General features: G+C 39.9%; 1 protein-coding gene across 1 annotated transcript; it reads right to left on the bottom strand.

The window, feature by feature from the left end:
• Positions 1–8,039: 8,039 nt before the first annotated feature.
• Positions 8,040–22,287, bottom strand: LOC139687090 (uncharacterized). The gene is made up of 5 exons (XM_071584197.1): positions 22,239–22,287; positions 20,963–21,138; positions 18,397–18,576; positions 15,956–16,100; positions 8,040–8,368 (listed from the first exon to the last, which is right to left on the bottom strand). The coding sequence occupies exons 2-5, from the start codon at positions 21,107–21,109 to the stop codon at positions 8,040–8,042; spliced, it is 801 nt and encodes a 266-aa protein (XP_071440298.1). The 5' UTR covers positions 21,110–21,138; positions 22,239–22,287.
• Between the last annotated feature and the right edge of the window lie 234 nt (positions 22,288–22,521).

Raw genomic sequence — 22,521 nt, 5'->3', positions numbered from 1 at the left:
AAGTACAAAGAATTGAACAATAAATTGAGGCGGGCAACAAATAAAGCAAAGGAAGCATGGTGGAAGACGCAGTGCGAGAATATGGAAAGTCTGCTGAGGAAGGGGGAAATCGGTGCGCTTTACAGCATAGTTAAATCTTTATCGGGAAGTAAGAAAGGGAGATCAACGATAGCAGTTAGAGATAAGGCCGGTAAGGTAATAGTTGACGCAGGAAAGATCCAAGAGAGATGGAAGGAATATGTAGAAGACCTGTATAGTAAAGAGCTTAGACCAACAAAGTTAGACATTGAAAAGGAACATGACGTAGAGGAAGATAGCTTAGGTCCAGGCATACTAGACAATGAGATAGAAAGGGCATTAAGGGAGATGAAACTAAATAAGGCCGTGGGGGTAGATAACATTCCCGTGGAACTTTTGAAATGCTTGGGAAAATGTGGGAGGAAGAGGCTATATGGGCTGATCCGTAGTATTTATGAGGAGGGAATCTGGCCGGAAGACTTTGTGAGATCAGTTTTAGTTCCTATTCCGAAAAAGGTAAAGGCCACGTCATGTGAGGACTATAGGACAATTAGTTTGATATCCCACGCAGCTAAGGTTGTTCTCAGGATCATAAACAAAAGGATAGAGAGTAGGGCAAATGATTACTTAGGGGATGATCAGTTTGGGTTTAGGAAGGGGAGAGGTACGCGTGATGCCATTGCAGTAATGAGATTATTAATCGAGAGGAATATAGAACACAACCAGGAGGTATTTGCCTGTTTCGTAGATTTCGAAAAAGCGTTTGATAGAGTAAATTGGGAAAAACTAATGAGTATATTGCAGAAAATAGGAATAGATTGGAGGGAAAGGAGGCTAATCCGCAATCTGTACATGTCTCAGACTGCCCAGGTGAGGGTGGGAAACGGGGAGTCAGGATGGGCAGTGTTAGGAAGGGGTGTAAGGCAGGGTTGCCCATTATCACCGTTGCTGTTCAACCTGTACGCAGAAGAAATGATCAAAGAGGCATGGGAAGAACTCGAGGTAGGAATGAAAGTGGGCGGGGAAGTCGTAAAATCAGTTAGGTTTGCTGATGACCAAGCTTTAGTTTGTCAGTCAGCCAAGGGGCTGCAAGCATTGCTTAGTGAATTGGAAATTCAGTGCGACAGGTATGGGATGAGAATCAATATTAATAAAACAAAGGTTATGCGATTTTCTAGAAAGAAAAAGGCCAAGCTTAACATTAAAATAGGAGGGCAAAAGCTAGAGCAGGTAGAACAGTTTACGTATCTCGGTAGTGTTTTGGACCAACACGGTCAAAGTAGTAGGGACGTAAGGAGAAGAATTGCGCTAGGCAAAGAGGCTTTCACAAGGAGGAGGGAGTTGATGACAGGGACTTTGAGTAAGGATGTTAAGAAAAGACTCGTAAAAACTTTGATATGGAGCGTAGCTATGTACGGAGCGGAAACGTGGTCATTGAAGCAGGAGGATAGACGTAGATTGGAGGCTTTTGAAATGTGGGTGTGGAGAAGAATGGAGAAGGTGAAATGGACAGAGAAGAAAACAAATGAGGAAGTACTTGGTATGGTGGGCGAAGAGAGGGGTTTGTTGGGAGCAATCCTATGGAGGCAGGAAAAGTGGATGAAGGGGGTGTTGACCGGCAGTGGGATGTTGAAGACTGTGATAGAGGGTAGAATGTTGGGCAAAAGAGGAAAGGGAAGGAACAGGATAGGGTTGTTGGACGGGATGAAGGGAGGAAGGAAGTACTCAGAGATGAAGAGGGACCTGATATAGAGTAGGATGATTGATTTTGTGTTTTGTTAGGAGTAATAAAATATTTGTTTGGTAGTTGTGTCAGTCCAAAAACCTACCTTAACCGGTAGATTACTTTAAAAAAAAAAAAAAAAAATATATATATATATATATATATATATATATATATATATATATATATATATATATATATATATAAACCATAAACACAATAATCAACCCGAAGGTCGGTTTAGTAGGTGATGGTAGGTAGATATCGCCTAGAACTAAGCCCTATTTACGGCGTGTGAAAATTCACACATCAAGGTAGGGGGGCCAGTTCCTTTCCCTGTGCCGGTTATGGTTTCCCAGGAAGATCTGATACCCGAAAAATCACATAGCTTGGGTGGAGCTGCAGGTGCCCAGAGTGCCTTGCCCGGGAATCGAACCCGGGACCCTCCGGTCAGCAGTCCAACACTCTACTCACTGGACTACCGCGACCCACATATATATATTTATGTGTATGCGTGTATATATATATATATATTTATATATATATTTATATATATATATATATAAAACCTTGTGAAAGTCTCGCAGACATGAATAATAATGTATATGAAGTTAGCACGATTGAAGACAGACAAAAACACAGAAACACACAAAAAAAGGAAAGAAACTCACTAGGTTTCAAATTTTCGGTGATCCACGCCACCTTTCTCAAGGAAGAGAAAGAAAGAACTGAGGAAAAGATGGGACCAGAAACGCTGAATTGAAGGAGAAGGTGGAGAAAGTTTTCCAAGGGGAAGAGCTGGTAGGGGGGGGGGATTTACAGAAGTGTGGGGATAATATGGAAGGTGTTGGGGTGGATGGGAGGATGAAAATATGTGAAGATTGGGGTAATTAATGTCTAATATTAATTCCTGGTTAATTCAATGGATTGAGGAGCCATATATATGCCTGCTCTCTTGTTTTGAGTTGGAGTAGAGGGTCAGATGGTGGGAGGGATTTTAAGATGGATACACTGTGGTATTAATCAAATGGATTGCTGTGTTCTGAGGCATGTTTAGGGATTGGGAGCATTCCATTCAGGGAAGAACTCTTGAATGAGGCCCGGTGATTGGCAAAGTTGGTACTTCAGCAGGTAAACTACATTGCTAGAAGTGAAAGTAGAGTAGGGAATTGGTTTGAGGGAGTTGAAAAGTGGGTGGGAGAGGGATGGGATTTGGGCAGGGACACTACAAATGAAGCACTGAAGCACTGGTTGAAGGGAGTGTTATGATGGGAAGCATGTTTTGGGATAGGGAGACCTGCAGATGCAGTGGAGGGATCGCACAAAGCGCGATGATTGTTTATCCTGAGGTTGAGGGGTGTAGAACATTGGCCTATGTATAAGCCTGGGCAGAGTTTACAGGCCAGAAGATAAACAACATTCTTGGAAGTGCAAGAGGAATAGGGGAAGGGCGGGAGAGAGTTAAATGGACGGATGGAGTGGTGAAAATAGGGCAGGTTTTACATCTTTCTCTATGACATGGAGTGGGTGTGGCTCTGGGTGTGTGAGAGGATTTCGAGAGCGGCTAGGTGGATTTGAGATCTGCTAGGAAGGTGACAGAGGGGCAATTGGGAAGAAGGTTGGAGGAAGTGTTGTGATTTTTGAGGATTGGGAACAGGTCTTTGAGGATGAATTTGAGGGACTGAATGCCTGGGCAGTAGGTAGTACAGATTGAGAGAGGTTGGGAGTCTGTGGTAGAGGCAGGCTTTGGGGGTGTAGGAATGTTTCAGTATTTTTTTATGGAGGAGAGAATCTGGGTATCCTCATTGGATGAGGGAGTGATGAAGGTTGTTGAGGTATTTGTTAAGGGCTTCGGGATGGTTGCAAATGCGGTGACCGTGGATTTGAGGGGGAGTAAGGGAGGGAGCGCTTGGTATGGGAGGGGCGGCAACTGCTGTAATGAAGGTATTGCTGCTTATTAGTAGGTTTAGTGTGGGCAGAGGTCAGGAATTTGTTATTTCTAAGGGAAATATTGACATCGAGGAAGGTGATCTGAGAGGATGAAATGGCGGAGGTGAAAGACAAAAGAGATGAGGAATTATTGAGTTGGGAGATGAAGGAATAGAGGGAATCTATGCTGTGTGGCCAGAGTAGAAAGATGTCGTCAATGTATCAGAGCCACAGGAGGGGTTTCAGAGGATAATTTGAAAGGAAATCCTCCTCCAGGACACCGAGGTGGAGGTTTGCATGTGAAGGGCTGAATCTACTTCTAATAGCACAGTCCTTTATTTGGAGGTAATGGTTATTGTTGAAAGAAAAGGAGTTTCGTGAGTGAGAATGAAATTGGAAAGATCAATGAGGAATTCAGTGCTGGGGATGTGGGAGGTAGGGCGTTTGGAGTGGGAGTGGCGGAGGGAAGAAAAGGCCTTCTTGGTGAGGAATGGATGTGTATAAGGAGGTGACATCGATAGTAGCCATAGTAATATGGGTATCAGGAGGGAGGGAAGTTGAGTGGAGCAAACTGAGGAAGTGGTAGGTATCTTTTATAAAGGAGGGTAGGGAGTGAACTAAAGGTTGGAGATAGTAGTCCACAAAGGTGGAAATTCTTTCAGTCTGAGAGCTACGAGGGGAGACTATAGGGCGGCCTGGGTTGTTGGGTTTGTGGATCTTAGGAAGGATGTAGAAGTGAGGGGTGTGTGGTTGTTTGGGAAGGGGAAAGAAGGGAGACGTCCCTGGGGGAAAGATTCTCCTTTGGCCATTGTCTCGGAGGGAAGCGATTATTTCTTTTTGGAATGCGGGGCTAGGGTCAGCAGGAATATGTTGATAGGAGGAAGTGTTGGAGAGTAATCTGTTGCATTCTTGAAGGTAGTCTGCAGTGTTAAGGACTACCACTGTCGAAACTTTGTTGGCAGAAGTGATGACTAGGTTGGGGTTGCGTGTGAGTTATTTAAACTTGGCTACTTCGGCCGGGGAGAGATTAGGTGTCGGGTTCAGAGATTTAGGGAAAGGACTAGATGTTTTGGACAGGAGAAGATTGATAAGGATTTCAACCGGATAATTTGGAGGGAGCGGTTGAGGTACAAGGTGAGAAGGCGGGCGGAACTTTGGCAAAGGACAATTTGGCTGAGTTTGATGAGGAAATCTGTGGATGGGGTGTGTGTTGTTGGTCGTAGGGAGAGGTAATATTTCAGCACTTCTAAGCCTTCTTTGTAGGGAATGGAGAGATGTAGAGAGATGTAACGCCTATTGTGGCCATGGGAATGGTCATGTGATGCGGAATTGGGATTGGGAGGGTAGAAGTTCCAGAAAGTGGTGTGAATCTTTGATGTAAGAAGGGAGTGAAGTGGCTATTGGTTGAAAAGGTGGTGGTCTATTAATTCAGAGATTTGTTCAGTGGGTTAGTTGATGCTGGAGACAATAGGGCGTCCGGGGTTGTTGGTTTTGTGAATTTTGGCTGGCAAATACTAGAAATGGGGTTCTTAGGATTGGGTGGAGGAAGAATGGATATATCTTTGGGGGAGAGACCTTCTTTGTGACCAAAATTGGATAGAAAAGAGTGAATTCCCTTCTGATTTGAAGGGTTAGGATCTTGGGGCAGAGGGGCATAGCAAGAAAGGCAGTTTAGTTGGTGTAGTGCCTCAGGGTCAATTCTCATTCTGATGACCATGGCTGGGCCGTCGAAACGTCAAAACTACATATGCAAATGTCCTTCCTTTGTGTTTCTGTATTTTAAAAATCTCAATCAATGTTTTTATAAATTCGCACCTTGCCGAAGAGCATTGCTTATCGAAGATTAATATATATCAGCAACTGAACTGACTAATATCAGCAACTAATTTCAGAATATTAATCAATGACTAGTACCAAATACTGTAAACCACAATGAATTTAAAATTCCTGTCTCCATTGCTGACTTTAGTGTCCGATAGCAAAACTGCCATCGGTGCTGGGTATTGCCAGCTGATTCTACGAACTTCAGTATGGTAACCTATCAGAGTGACCCTATTGTCTTTGGAAATCATACCGCAAGGCTCGGAAAGAACGGGGTAATTTCAAATAATTGCAGCCCAAATCTAACGATACCCTATAATACTCAACTTAAATATCAAGGCATTGCTTCAGTGTTAGTAATAGATGTTTAGTTACCCTTGACGATGACTCTGTACGCAATAATACCCTGCCATACTTCAAACAAGCACCAAAAGAGGGCAGTCGGAATAAGTTCTTGATATTTGTTCCAAGTTCTTTGTATCAGTTACTAATCACAGTCACTCATATACCCATACTGATACCAGTCACTGATAACCTGACCTGTTATCAGTTACTAATTCCGTTAACGGTTACCATTCACAGGTTAGAGGCATTGAAAACTAATAATTACTGTTCATATTCATTAATAGAAGTTTCTGATACCACAATCAGATGACAGATACTTATATCATCAGTGTAATGTATCTGTTACTGCTGTCAAATGCTGATTTTAGTAACCTGATATCAGTTTCTGATATAAATAATTATATCAGGTACTGATTTTCATAACTCATATTAATTATTCATATTAGTAACTGATATAAGCTTCAGATATTGTAAACATACGTCAGTTACTGATATCTCCTTTGGATTGAATTTAAAATAAAACAGTTATAGATATACTGACTATAATCAGGTGTTAATATCAGTCCCTGTTGACCATTGCTGAAAATAATAACTGATTTCAATAATTGATTAGTTTCTTGATATCACATAATTGTATACTGTAATACTGTTTGATTTTTAGTTGCCAAAATCAATTAATGTTTTGAGCAATAGGTATTTACATCAGTTGCTGATGTCTTACAGATATCAGTTGCTAATACGAGATACAGATATAATTTCTGATGCAAAATACCAATGCCAGCTACTGATAAGACTCACAGATATCAATTAATATCATCAGATCCTGATATCAGTTACTCATTTGACTTAAGGATATCAGTTACTGACTGAGTTACCAATATCAGTTACTATTCTGTCTTACAGCAATCAGTAACAGTCTTAGGTTACCCACATCAGCTGTTGTTCTGACTTACAGAAATCGGATACTCATATTTGTTACAGATATCCATTACTAACACGAGATACTGATATCATTTACTGATGAGTTGAACCTATCGATTACTGATATCGCTTACACATATGAGTTACTGACAAAAGGTACCTGTATCAGTTACTGATATGACTAACAGATATCAGTTACAGACATAAGATACCTGTATCAGTAATTGATATGACTAACAGATATCAGTTACTGACATAAGATACCAGTATCAGTTACTGACATGACTTATAGATATCAGTTATTGACATGAGATACTTGTATCGGTTACTGATATGACCTAAGGATATCAGTTACTGACATGATATACCCGTATCAGTTACTAATATGACCTACAGATATCAGTTACTTACATAAAATACCCATACCAGTTAGTGATTGATTTGACCTAAATATATCAGTTACTTACATGAGATACCCGTATCAGTTACTGACATGATTTACAGATATCAGTTATTGACATATGATCCCTATATCAGTTACTAATTTTACTGACATATATCAAATACTTAAATAAGGTACTGTATCAGTAATTGATATAACTAACAGATATCAGTTACTGAATGAGATACCTGTATCAGTTACTAACATGACTTACAGATATCAGTTATTGACATATGATACCTGTATCAGTTACTGATTTGACTGACAGATATCAGTTACTTACTTAAGGTACTGTATCAGTAATTGATATGACTAACAGATATCAGTTACTGACATGAGATACCCGTATCAGTTACTGACATGACTTACAGATATCAGTTATTGATATATGATAGCGATATCAGTTATTTACGTCACTTACATATATCAATTACAGACATAAAATACCAATATCAGTTACTTATATGACTTAGAGATATCAGTTCCTGATATAAGGTACCGGTATCAGTTACTGACTGAATTAACTTACAGATATCAGTTATAGAATGGAATTACCAATATGAGTTACTGTTACGACTAGATATCAGTTATTAACATCAATTACTGATATAAGTTCCCGATAACAGGTCCTGCGATGAGATTACCTTTGTGATATCAGTTACTGAACGCTGTCACTAATAACAGAAAGTGACAAAATTAAGAATACACGAATATACACATCGTTCGTTCTTTTATGCCAACCCAACACGAAGCGTGCCGCCAAACCTTCAAGAAATACCAGACTAGGGGGGTGCGGTGTGGTACAGGGCCCTTGGGTCCTCAAACACTCGTCTCCGCGTGTCACTGCATGTGCGCCTCGTAATATTCCTCGTGGATGGTGCGAAGGTGCCGGCGGAGGTTGCTGTTGTTGCTGTAGATTCGACGGCACACCGGGCACGGCCGCGGCATCTCCCACTTGAGATGACCTCCGCCACCGGAGCCGTCACCGCCACCCCTCCTGTCACCCGCGGCGGATCCCATTGCGGCCACCGCGCCCGGGGAGGAGGAGGCGGCATGGGAAGGCATGCCGTGTGCCGCGGTGCCGATGGGAGGGAGGAAGTGGGAGTAGACGTGGGATGAAGATGAGGAAGGGGTCGGCCTCGATTGCAATGCGCTCACTATGGGCGAACCTGCAACAATTGAACCACGGTACTGTAAACCATGCCAAAGGTGGTCCAGGAATATTTACATTACACACAATTAGGTTTAATTATTACTTAACCCTCTCTTAGTGCGTTGGGGATTCCAGGGTTACTTAGTGAGAAGTGCAAAGGGTAATTTAAGAAAATGTATCACCTTAGGGAAAAAAAACATTATGAAGTTATTTGTTTAGATATCCATATGGAGTGCTTTTTATTTTAAAGTAAAATATTGTAGTTAATAATGATATTATACGTTTACATCATCTGAAAAAATAAATGTAATTATTACAGTATCATAAATATGAAGAATATTTTTTTAGCAATAATATTTCGATTTTTAGACACAATACTAATATTTTTCTAAATACATTTTTCAATTAAACTACGATATTTAAATATAAAAAAGAATTAAAAAGACATGCAGAAAATATTATAAATAAATAAAGAAAAAACCAGTGAATTGCAAATTTTTTTGTCAGCCTCTGCATAGTTCGATTTTGTTGAAAAGGCTGATCTCACCTGAGTCATAAATTGGGACTTTTCCCCTTTCCTTGAGACTGCGGCAATGTGCTTACAATCTAAAAGGCAGAAAAAAAACCAAAGTTCTAACTCACAGAGAACTGCTGACAATGTAATCCATTACACAGGGCGCAAATGATTGGATAGGATGGACTGTGGCAAGAGAAACCAAAACGATTACAAAGCAGTGCTCTCATTTCCATCGTATCAACAAAGTCTGAATAAGCAGTTATATATCAACACCACGACACCAGAACACATTCAAGAGATTACAGATGAACACAGATTAATTAGTAGCCTTTCAGTGGCTTTTCATAGTGGAAAGACCACTCAGACACAAGAAACGAGCTGACAATTAGGCAGAGCTTCCGGACATGTACAAAACTGAACCTAAAATTATAGCAAGAATAATACTTTTAGAAAAGCGTTTAAAATTGCAAATAAAAAATTTAAAAAATTAGTTGAGTAATTCTATGGAATTCAACCTATCGATAGCACAAAAACCATAAATTATTAAAGAAAAAACCATAATTTACAGTGATTTAAACAATAGCCTTCGCAAGAGCCGATATATCGGCCCGCCGCACTTTTCACCAGGGATACGAAAGCCGATATATATCGGCCCGCCCCACTAAGAGGCTTAATATAATTAAATGACTTACAGATATCAGTTACTGACTAAAGATACCTGTATCAGTTACTGATATGACTTACAGATATCAGTTACTGACATAAGATACCTGTATCAGTAACTGATATGACTTACAGATATCAGTTACTTACATAAAAATCCCGATATCAGTTAATTATATGACTAACAGATATCAGTTACTGACATAAGATACCAATGTCAGTTACTTCAAGTTACCATTCAATCAAACCCAACCCTTTTTAAATGAATTCCCCTCAGAATTTCATTCCCACCTCCAATTCTTCCCACAATGCTTCTTTAATCTATTCCTCCACACATACGTTGAGCAGAACCATTGATAATGGACACCCCATGCCTTACACCTCTTCCTAACACTGCCCGTCCGGACTCCACGTTCCCCACTCGCACCTGATAGCAGTCGGAGATATATACAGGTTGCGGATTAGCCTCCTTCCCCTATTCCAATCTATTCCTATTTTCTGCAGAATACTCAATTAGTTTTTCCCAATTCACTTTATCAAACGCTTTTTCATATAATCATACGAAACAGGCAAATACGTCTCCTGGTTGTACTCCATATATTCCTCTTACGATTAGTGATCTCATTATTACTGCAATGGCATCACATGCATACCTCTCTCCTTCCTAAACCCATAAACTGATAATCCCCTTAGTATTAATCATTTGCCCTACTCTCTCTATCCTTTTGTTTATGATCCTGAGAACAACTTTAGCTGCGTGGGATATCAAACATATTGTCCAGTAGTCCTCACATAACGTGGCCTTTACCTTTTAAATAGGAATAGGAACTAAAACTGATCTCACAGAGTCTTCCGGCCAGATATATTACAAGCAGCCACCGACTCGTGCATATATATATATATATATATATATATTTGGAAACTTTTCAGAAAACCATCATAATACAAATTGAATACGGGATACATTGTAGATATACATTACTCTGGTGAGGCCGGGCATTGCCACACACACAATTTACGAGGACGATTCGAAAAGTAAGTAATTTCCAATTTTATTTCTAATGAAAAATCAAATGCACTCTCAACTTTGCACTCTCAACTCTCACTTTTTGCATCTCCTTGTAAGCACCTTTTTAATACTGTCATCGTACCTTTCTCCTGCCGCGTTGCAAAGCCAACTATGACGACTGCTTCTCCGATATAATATATCCATCCTACCATTTAACGGGAAGTCTACGGTGTGAGAAGTGTGTTATGGACATCAAAAACGTGCATCGGAAGTGGTGCTGGGAGAGTTTGATGGCCGGGAAAACGTCCTACGATGAGCAGTGGTCAATGGGGCAGCTGCCGAGTTTGCCATTGGAATATCAACAACAGTGGCTCCAATCGACGAGATATTGCGATATAACCAGAGGGATTTGACCCTTCATTTAGATAAAGGAAGGCCTTAGAATGAATGAATAGAGAGAGAGTGGAGCTACTTCTCCGTGCTGCAGAATATTTTGTCTTGAGGTCAATTAAGTTACAAACAAGGTGTCTCTGTCTCCTCACTTAAAGGAGGAGTGTGTTTGTGCATAACATGGCAATGCACATGTCTTCACATTAAACGATGACCACCCCCTTACTCAATGGATTCGGCTGATGGGATATAATCCATCGACCACCCTCTTAACAGCCCAGAGGACGTTGCCCCCCCACAGAGACTACCACTCCTTTCCCACTCTCAAGTAAACACCTTAGGAGGACAGAAATTCAAGTCAGACGAGGAAAAGTGCAAGAAGCAGTCGTCTGACAGGAGAAAGGTACGATGCCGGTATTAATAGAAAAGCTGCTTACAAGGATACAATAAGTGATTGAGTGTCAAGGCGACTATGTAAATAAATAGCTCAATGCACAACCTTTCCTACGATGTACGCAAAGTTTAGAGAATAAATTATATTTCTCATGAAAAATGAAAATAGTAGACCTTACTTTTCATATTGCCCTCCTATAATAAACAAATATAATATAATGTGTGTTGTGTTTGTATATGTGTATATATATAAATAGAAATACATACTACCTTGATCAAAAAGTTCCCGGAATAACCACCGTGTGGCGCTCCCATCGTTCCGATTTGAGTTTTGTTTTTTTTGTTAAATTGGTACATCTGTTGTTGATATTCCCTTTAAATCTTAGTGTCATAACTTGACATTTGCAAAAGTTACGTAGCCAAGAGTACATCTATCTCTGTGTGTGTTGGCGATTTTTTACAATTGCAGAAATGGATTTACATTTGCAACAACGAACTTGTATTAAATTTTGCGTAAAAAACGGATTTAGTGGCGCACGGACGTTGGAAATGTTGGAAAAGTGTTTCGGCAACGATTCTCTAAAAAAAACGGTCGTTTACCAGTGGCACGAGCGGTTCAGAAGTGGTCGTGAGTCAATCGAAGATGATGAACGCAGTGGCAGACCATCGACATCGAAAGTCGGTGAAAAAATTGATAAAGTAAAAGAAATGTTGGTCAATAACCGCAAATTAACCATCAGAGAAATAGCGGAGGACTTGAACATTGCCTATGGATCCGCCCAAGACATTGTGGTTAATGATTTGGGTTTCCGTTGTGTAGCAGCAAAGTTGGACCCAAAAGACCTCAATTTCATGCAAAAAAGAGACCGTGTTGACGTCGCAAAAGACATGATTTGCGAGGCTGAATCCGATCCCACATTCATCAAAAGGATCATTACTGGAGACGAGACGTGGGTTTATGAGTACGACACGCAATCCAGACATCAGGCAAGTGAATGGCGTTCACCAAATGAGCCGAGACCAAAAAAACCACGTCGTTTTCAGTCAAAAAAGAAGGCAATGCTGACGGTTTTCATGGATTACAACGGTGTAGTGCATCATGAATTTTTGCCAGAAGGCCAGACAGTAAACAAAGAGTATTATTTGGGCGTTATGAGACGTTTGCGTGAAGCAATTCGCCGAAAGAGACCAGAAATGTGGGCAGAAAACTCGTGGATTTTGCACCAATGATAACGCACCGTAGCACAGTGCTATCATTATTCGTAATTTTTTGACAAAAAATGCAACAAATACCATCCAACAGCCACCGAATTCACCTGATTTGGCTCCCTGTGACTTCTTTCTGTTCAATCGAGTTAAAAAACCATTACGGGGAACGCGTTTTAGCAGCCGAGAGGAAGTAATGGAAAAATCGCAGGAAGCACTGATGGACATACCGAAAACCGAATATAAAAAATGTTTCGAGGATTGGATCAAGCGCTGGCATAAGTGTGTTGCAGTCGATGGGGATTACTTTGAAGGGGACAATATAGATTTAGATGAATAAACTTGTATTTTTAATTTTCTGAATAAATTCCGGGAAATTTTTGATCAAGGTAGTATATATATATGTATATACTACCTTGATCAAAAAGTTCCCGGAATAACCACCGTGTGGCGCTCCCATCGTTCCGATTTGAGTTCTGTTTTTTTTGTTAAATTGGTACATCTGTTGTTGATATTCCCTTTAAATCTTAGTGTCATAACTTGACATTTGCAAAAGTTACGTAGCCAAGAGTACATCTATCTCTGTGTGTGTTGGCGATTTTTTACAATTTCAGAAATGGATTTAAATTTGCAACAACGAACTTGTATTAAATTTTGCGTAAAAAACGGATTTAGTGGCGCACGGACGTTGGAAATGTTGGAAAAGTGTTTCGGCAACGATTCTCTAAAAAAAACGGTCGTTTACCAGTGGCACGAGCGGTTCAGAAGTGGTCGTGAGTCAATCGAAGATGATGAACGCAGTGGCAGACCATCGACATCGAAAGTCGGTGAAAAAATTGATAAAGTAAAAGAAATGTTGGTCAATAACCGCAAATTAACCATCAGAGAAATAGCGGAGGACTTGAACATTGCCTATGGATCCGCCCAAGACATTGTGGTTAATGATTTGGGTTTCCGTCGTGTAGCATGCCAAAAGACCTCAATTTCATGCAAAAAAGAGACCGTGTTGACGTCGCAAAAGACATGATTTGCGAGGCTGAATCCGATCCCACATTCATCAAAAGGATCATTACTGGAGACGAGACGTGGGTTTATGAGTACGACACGCAATCCAGACATCAGGCAAGTGAATGGCGTTCACCAAATGAGCCGAGACCAAAAAAACCACGTCGTTTTCAGTCAAAAAAGAAGGCAATGCTGACGGTTTTCATGGATTACAACGGTGTAGTGCATCATGAATTTTTGCCAGAAGGCCAGACAGTAAACAAAGAGTATTATTTGGGCGTTATGAGACGTTTGCGTGAAGCAATTCGCCGAAAGAGACCAGAAATGTGGGCAGAAAACTCGTGGATTTTGCACCATGATAACGCACCGTCGCACAGTGCTATCATTATTCGTAATTTTTTGACGAAAAATGCAACAAATACCATCCAACAGCTACCGAATTCACCTGATTTGGCTCCCTGTGACTTCTTTCTGTTCAATCGAGTTAAAAAACCATTACGGGGAACGCGTTTTAGCAGCCGAGAGGAAGTAATGGAAAAATCGCAGGAAGCACTGATGGACATACCGAAAACCGAATATAAAAAATGTTTCGAGGATTGGATCAAGCGCTGGCATAAGTGTGTTGCAGTCGATGGGGATTACTTTGAAGGGGACAATATAGATTTAGATGAATAAACTTGTATTTTTAATTTTCTGAATAAATTCCGGGAAATTTTTGATCAAGGTAGTATATATATATAATTATAGAAATATATAATTATTCATACATATAAATACATACATATATACATATATGTATATATATATATATATATATATATATATATATATATATATATATATATATACATATATGTATATATATATATATATATATATATATATATATATATATATATATATATATATATATATATATATATATATATATATATATATATATATATATATATGTTTGGATCGTGGTAGTCCAGTGGGTAGAGCATTGGACTGCTGACCGGAGGGTCCTGGGTTCGATTCCCGGTTGAGGCACTCTGAGCACCTACAGCTCCACCCAAGCTAAAGTGATTTTTCGGATAGTACCAGATCTTCCTGGAAAACCATAACCGACACAGGGAAAGGAACTGGCCCCCCTTATTACCCTGCTAATGTGTGAATTTTCACACGCCGTAAATAGGGCTTACAGTACTGGGTGAACTCTACCATCATCCATACCAAACCGACCTTCGGCTTGATTACTGTGTTTATGGTTAATATATATGTATATGTATATGTATATATATATATATATATATATATATATATATATATATACATATATGTATACAAATATATATAGATACACACACATATATATATATGAACCATGAACACAGTAATCAACCCGAAGGTCGGTTTAGTAGGTGATGGACATAAAACCTGCCTTTGAATACCAATAAATTATATATATATATAAACTCTTGAAATGGCATTCATTTACATCTGTATGGCCTATCAGCATCCGGGCCTCAATGTCGTTCACTGATGGGAGTGGCCTCAAATTGTTACTTTGTGGAAGCAAAGCATATCGGGGGGTGGACACTGTGTTTTTCCGAATGAGTTTTGGTGTACGTGGCCTTTGTTTTGACTTACGTGGTCTTTATCAATACTTTGTGGGTTGAAACATGAATCTCGTATGTTGCAATAGTTGCGGGGAGCATTTTGTTCTATTTTCCGATTTTGTGTCAATTCCACCCCCTTCCCTCTCCCTTTCCTCTCCCCAACCATTCCTTTCACCCCTCCTTCGCCTCCCGTTCTCCCCTTCCCCTGGCCCCCTTCCCTTTCTCTCGCACCCCTCACCTCAACAATTCCACCAGTCATTACTTCTATATCTTCAGAGGAAGACGGATTGTTTCCGTCGAAATATCAAGAAAATACGTGTGAGTGTTCTTTTTTTTTGTGTTTCTATATCGTGTGTTACTGTGTGTATTTATATATATATATATATATATATATATATATATATATATATATATTTATTTATTATAGGAGGGCAATATGAAAAGTAAGGTCTACTATTTTAATTTTTCATGAGAAATATAATTTATTCTCTAAACTTTGCTAACATCGTATGAAAGGTTGCTATATATATACACATATATATATATATATATATATACATACACACATATAAATATATATATATATATATATATATATATTTATATATATATATATATATATATATATATGTATATATATATATATATATATACATACACATATATATATATATATATATAAATTTATAGGTATTCAAAGGCAGGGTTTTTGTTGATTGAAAAGTTAATTCATGTCAATAAAAACCAACGGAACATAAACATTTCCATCAAGCGAGATTAAGACCATGGACAGCCTAGATGGCGCTGATTTACACTTACCGAGAATGTGAGGTCGGTACGTCTGGGGCGGTTCGTTGAGGGAAACCAGCGATAAGGACGGCCCTGACGGCACCGAGACTAAAGGAATGCCGCAAGATGTCTCCCCTTCTTCCGCACTGCTCACATCTTGGTACTCCATCTTTGGCTTTGGGGACAAACCACAATCGGGAAGAATTAGGTACCATTGTCAGGACACTGTTCAAGTGGGACTTTGGCACGTACCGTAAGTGCCGAAGTTTTCCGTCACAATGCACAATTTAAAAAAAAATCACTCGATTGACTTTGAATATAAACATTTTGAAGAAATCTTTCAATTTTTATGATCTGTACAACTAAACATAAAATATAACCATGAGAAAACTCTTCCAAGTTAATTGCAATCATGTAGAACAGCAAAAGGTAGTTTAGTTAATGAATTAAACTGTCAAAAAAACACAGAGCGAGATGAAATCCCCGTTAGCCCAACGCACATAAAGTTGCTACAGCAGTCCCACAATCGACATTAAAATGTACCTCAGCTACAGTGGACTTACAGGGTCGCACCCAAAAGTGGTAGGACTGATTTTTTTACAAGAATTTCATTGACGATATACTTACATCGACGTAATAATCTTCAAAGTATGCTCCTTGAGCTGCTACACACTTAGTACAACGTTGCTCCCATTCCCCGTACGCCCGCTGGATATTTTCTTTGGGGATGCCGTTGATGACCCTCGTCGAAGCCTCTTGAACGGCCTTTATCGAGTCAAAACGTCGTCCCTTGAGCTGTCTTTTCACCAGGGGGAAGAAGAAGAAGTCCGGTGGTGCCAGATCGGGAGAATAGGGCGGGTGCGGCAACGTGGCAACGCCGTGTTTGGCCAGGAGATGTCGGTCGACACTTCTGTGTGAATTTTCGGCACCATCTTGGCGCGCACCTTGCGCATGGCCAAATCCTGTGAAATAATGCGTTGGACGTTGGATGCAGACAGACCCAACTGGTCTGCAATTTCTTCACTGGTTAAGCGTCAGTCTGTGTTCAGCAGTGTCCTCACTCTGTCCACATTCGTGTCGGTTCTTGCCGTCCGGAGCGATGGTCGTCTTCAACGAGCTCCCTACCCTCTTTAAACAACTTGTGCCACTCAAATACTGTGGAACGGCTTAAGGCAGTGTCCCCATAAGCCTGCTTGATCATATCGAGGGTCTCAGTTGCCGACTTCCCGAGTTTCGCACAAAACTTCACGGAATAACACGTTGCTCTAAATTCAGATTAAGTTTGTTTTTCGACGTGGACAAAAAACTTGCTTCATTAAAAACTTGCTTCACTCAACAACAACTCGCAGGCGACTGAGGTTGGTGTCGGTCTGTTGCTAAGAGCCCCCTCCACCTTACCCTGCCAGGCAGACCCCCCTCCACCGCTCCGTTCGCGCCAGAGAAAATCAGTCCTACCACTTTTGGGTGAAACCGTGTATGTACTGATTGTGATCAAAAAAAGACAGCACTGATTCAAATAACTTGTTTATTTCGACGGATACACCATAATTCAAATGACATTGAACGAAGGCATTGGTGAAGTATTAAACGATACTCATTTGAAATGAGAAAGTTGGGCTTTCTTAACATATATAAACATCTTTACTTCAGTCTATTACAGGTCTTACTGATGAGAGTCTCAAAGTTAAGTTTTGTATCCCGAATATATTTGTAAGTGACACCCCATGCCATCATGGACAACGTTTTTCGGCACCCGAATAACCCGTTGATGCTTTCAAAAACTGTTTTTATACGTGGTTCAATCTGAGAGGGAAAAAGGTTATGAAAATTGGGTTGAACGCATGCAAAACTGTATTGATTATCATTGAGAATACTTCTGAGATACAATTAATGTCATTTTCAACCATAAACCAATGTCCTTTTTTCAATTATTAGCCTGCAAATATTAATATCAACACTCGTAAGTAGCCATTGAACAGAGTATAATATCAGAGCTGACTTTTGGAGTTAAAAGTTCTCATTTGATGGGTAAATACTTAACAATTATATGAATTATTGAGGTTCACATAAAATTGGAAGTATACTGAAAATAGATATTTAAATCTAAGATTCAGATTTATGATAAAACTAAGCTTACAGGAATTTTGTATATTGAGAATAAAGAAAGACCAACTGAAAGAAAATGATTTCGACAATTGGATAAGGATTAGATGCTTGAGAGACCAAATTCATTGCATTTTATCAATAGGACAGACTCAAATTACTGATTAGCAGTGACTTTTCAAGGTAAAATATGAATTTTTCGAGAGATATCAATCAGTATTTAAGTACCCCAGGTCCAGTAGAAGACACAGTTTGATATCAGAGCTTATTTTGGAGTTAAAAGAATTCAATTTGGATGAGGAATACCGTTCATTTTAACCAGGGATGAGTCCAGTCTCCCGTGTGATTACATATCAAATGAACCTTACCTCTATTCCGTTGGAAAAGGACATGTTGTCCTCCCCGTCCGTCCCAAACTGCACAAATTCTTCCTTCGGCTTGATTAGTTGCGTCCCCATGACGAGGTCAATCCGCGGTTCAAAATGGGTTGAGGTCTCTTGGGTCCCTTCGTCGCCGGGATCCCAACCGTGCCGTTCCATTCCAGTACCCTGTGCGGTACAACCCAAAAGGGTTAACTGTGCCCCGGACGGAGTTTCTATTGTTCACGCTTCTTATAAACACGTCAAACGCAGAATTAAACCCCTCAAGCTGGTATACAGGGTCGCACCCAAAAGTGGTAGGACCGATTTTCTCTGGCGCGAACAGAGCAGTGGAGGGGGGTCTCAAGGGACGACGTTTTGACTCGATAAAGGCCGTTCAAGAGGCTTTGACGAGGGTCACCAACGGCATCCCCAAAGAAAATTTCCAGCGGGCCTAACGGGGAATGGGAGCAACGTTATACTAAGTGTGTAGCAGCTCAAGGAGCATACTTTGAAGATTATTAAGTCGATGTAAGTATATCGTTAATAAAATTCTAGTAAAAAAATCAGTCCTGGGTGCGACCCAGTAGGTATTTAAATGCTTCGGTCGCTGTATTTAATTTTTCTTAAATCTCAGCACTGTTGCGGCATTGTCGAAAATAATTTATAATTTTTTAAATATTTATTCTTAAATCAAACGAAAAATTTACCTCAAGTCTTAATTGCTTATTCTATTCATTAAAAATTTAACTAACATCATATGATACGTTTTCACTAATATAATTGCCTTTACATTTCGAAACTCTGTTCTGTTAAGCTCAAGTTTTCTGTGAGATATAATTTGAATTAATCCTCTTAAATATAAGCCTGAATTGCAGTCTTGGCACCAGCACACAGTATCCCTCCCTTTTACTTCGTGGGGAGCGCAACTGACGTCTTATTTGAGGCCTGGGCTTCTTCCCAGTTCGGCAGTCGTTATCTTCTCAACGAAGGAGGGCCTCCCGACGCTAACTTCCTCACTTGAAATTGCCCCATCACATCCAAAACTCAATTCTCTCTCTACATCCAGGTGTTCAACTTAATTCTCTATACCATCTGCACTCGAAAAGAGCATCTTATCCCTCTTGGAAACCATTATATTAGGTGGTTATATACAAGGCTATTTTACTTCCATTTCTTGAGAAAGGGAAGTCAAAAAGCGTGTTGAGGGGGAATGTTACTTCCATCAGCCACCAGGAGTGCTTCTGAAGAAGGTCATTTGGTTTTTGGTCTACAAACATGTGTGCATTAGTTGTCCGCCTTCCCTATATAAATTGCTCAAGTGCTCAACCTTCTGGGGGATGTTACTTCCACATGCCACCACTTGGCACTTGGAAGTAACATTCCCATCTCTTCCTTCTTCTGAAGGTCTTTTTGTCTGTGGTCTGCAAACCTATATGAATTAGTTTTCAGCGTACCCCGTGGAAATAACTCTTGCATTGTTCTACTTTATGGGGAATGTTACTTCCACATGCCCAGTGGTGGTGTGTGGAAGAAGCATTCCCCCTCTTCCCCTTTCCAAAGGTCATTTTGTCTGTGGTCTGCAAACATGTGTGCATTAGTTTTCAGCCTACCTCATGTAAATAACTCTAGCAGTGTTCTGCTTTGAGGAGAATGTTACTTCCACATGCCCAGTGGTGGCGTGTGGAAGTAACATTTCTCCCCTCTTCCCCCTTCTGAGGGTCATTTTGTCTGTGGCAGTTCGGCAGTCATTATCTTCTCAACGGAGGAGGGCCTCCCGACGCTAACTTCCTCACTAGAAATTGCCCCATCACATCCAAAACTCAATTCTCTCTCTCCGTCCAGGTGTTCAACTTAATTCTCTATACTATGTTCACTCGATAAAGGCTTATACCTCTTGGAAATCATTACTGGGGTTATATACAAGGCATTTTTACTTCTCTTTCTCAAGAAAGAAATCCAACAACTGAGACTACGGACTGTGGTAAGGTGTTTTACCCACGCAACTGTTATGACGAAACAAAAAGAAGGAATGACACAAGAATGGTTCCTGAGTAAATAGATAGGGAGATCATATCAAGCAATAAAGATGAACAGATACCTGAGGACAAAGCAAAGATGCAAGAAACTCTCTAAATCTCATATTAATGTACTTTATAGATTTAATCTCCCATTAAGAACACCTTTTCACGTGGTCAAAACAGTACAATTAAGTATACTCATTATCAAAGAGGCCTGGGGTAACGGTATACATTTAAAAAATTCCGTGGTGGCACAGAAAAGAATTCAGAACCAAGGTAGCGGAGCAGGGCGTACGGCATAGGTCGAACCGCAAATTAGACCTGCCGACTGCATCGTACCACGTACCGAGAACCGCACCGAGGGGTTTAATGCCCAAATTAGTCCATAAAAACATTTAAATTCATCATTATTTCATTAATATTTCACTAATTAATATTTACATGCAATTAATTATAGTGTAATTTTATAAAAACATTCAAATTGATGCATTTATAATGGAAAACAAATGTTTTTTTTCATGATTTTAATCTTAAATCAACGTATTCACCCGTACATCTGGAGTTGGGGAGGATTGCGTAGGGTTGTTCTTCTTGGACTGTTCTCCGTCCGTAAGGCCCTTTGCGGCCCTTCCTTCATCCTCGTCTCTCACCGGCGATGACCCCATACGCACGTCAACAAGGCTTGCGGCCATGTTGCACATCAATAAACTCTCTGGACGGTGTGAGTTGACTGTGGGAGGTCAACGAGAGAGGTGGAATTAATCAAACCCACGTGTCTTGCCATTAAAACACCTCGTAACAGTTATAACAGAGTCATAAATGTACTTATCCCTAGAGAAACAGCTACAAAAATCAATGAATTCAACACAAAAAACTGATTAACCCTCTCTTAGTGCAGTGGGGATTCCAGGGGTACTTAGTGAGAAGTACGAAGGGTAATTTAAGAAAATGTATCACCTTATGGAAAAAAGAAAACATTATGAAGTTATTTCTTTAGATATCCATATGGAGTTTTTTTTATTTTAAAATAAAATATTGTAGTTATTAATGATCTGATACATTTAGATCATCTGACAAAAATAAATGTAATTATTACAGTATTATAAATTTTGAAGAATATTTTTTTGTTAGCAATAATATTTCTATTTTTTATACACAATACTAATATTATTTTTAAAACATTTTTCGATAAAACTACAACAATTAAATATAATAAAGAATCAGAAAGACATGTAGAAAAAATTATAAATAAATAAAGAAAAACCAGTGAATTGCAAATTGTTTTTTTGGTCAGCCTCTGCATAGTTCGATTTTGTAGAAAAAGGCTGATCTCACCTGAGTCAAAAATTGGGACTTTTCCCCTTTCCTTGAGACTGCGGCAATGTGCTTACAATCTAAAGGCAGAAGAAAACCAAAGTTCTAACTCACAGAGAACTGCTGACAATGTGTTCCAATACACAGGGCGCAAATGATTGGATAGGATGGACTGTGGCAAGAGAAACCAAAATGATTACAAAGCAGTGCTCTCATTTCCATCGTCTCAACAAAGTCTGAATAAGCAGTTATATATCAACACTACCACACCTTTAGTACCTGCTTTAGTTTTCAGCCTACCCCATGGCAATAACTCTTGAAGTGCTCTTCTTTAAGGGGAATGTTACTTCCACATGCAACTATGTGGCATGTGGAAGTAACATTCTCGCTCTGAAGCTCGTTTTACATACATTAACCTACAAGCATGTGGGCGTTAGTTATCAGACTACCCCTCATATTAAAGTTAATAGATTTGACACTGATGTCATTGGCATTTTTAAGTAAAGTCCCACTTACCTCTCGTCACGGCTTCCTCCCGGATGATACCACAGTTTAAAAGGTTATTGGCATCGCGGTGGCCCTTCCTACTGCACTGTGCCGTCAATGGTACATCAGACTCGGCCCCCACCGGCACCAATCGCTGTGAGGATGGCGCCAAATGGTGCTTCCTTTCTGTGTTTGGCCAGGTTCGCCTCTCTACACATCGTCGGGATTCCAACCTTTCATCCACACCGTTCATCTCCGGTGCAATTGAACCGGGCACGGCACCATCTATGCAGTTCCCGCCTGCTTGGTGCTG

This window comes from Hetaerina americana, unplaced genomic scaffold (genome assembly GCF_022747635.1).
Source record: "Hetaerina americana unplaced genomic scaffold, ioHetAmer1.1.p SCAF_161, whole genome shotgun sequence".
Classification (NCBI taxonomy): domain Eukaryota; kingdom Metazoa; phylum Arthropoda; class Insecta; order Odonata; family Calopterygidae; genus Hetaerina; species Hetaerina americana.
Note: the sequence above shows the minus strand (reverse complement) of the source record. Positions and strands in the feature narration are given on the sequence as shown.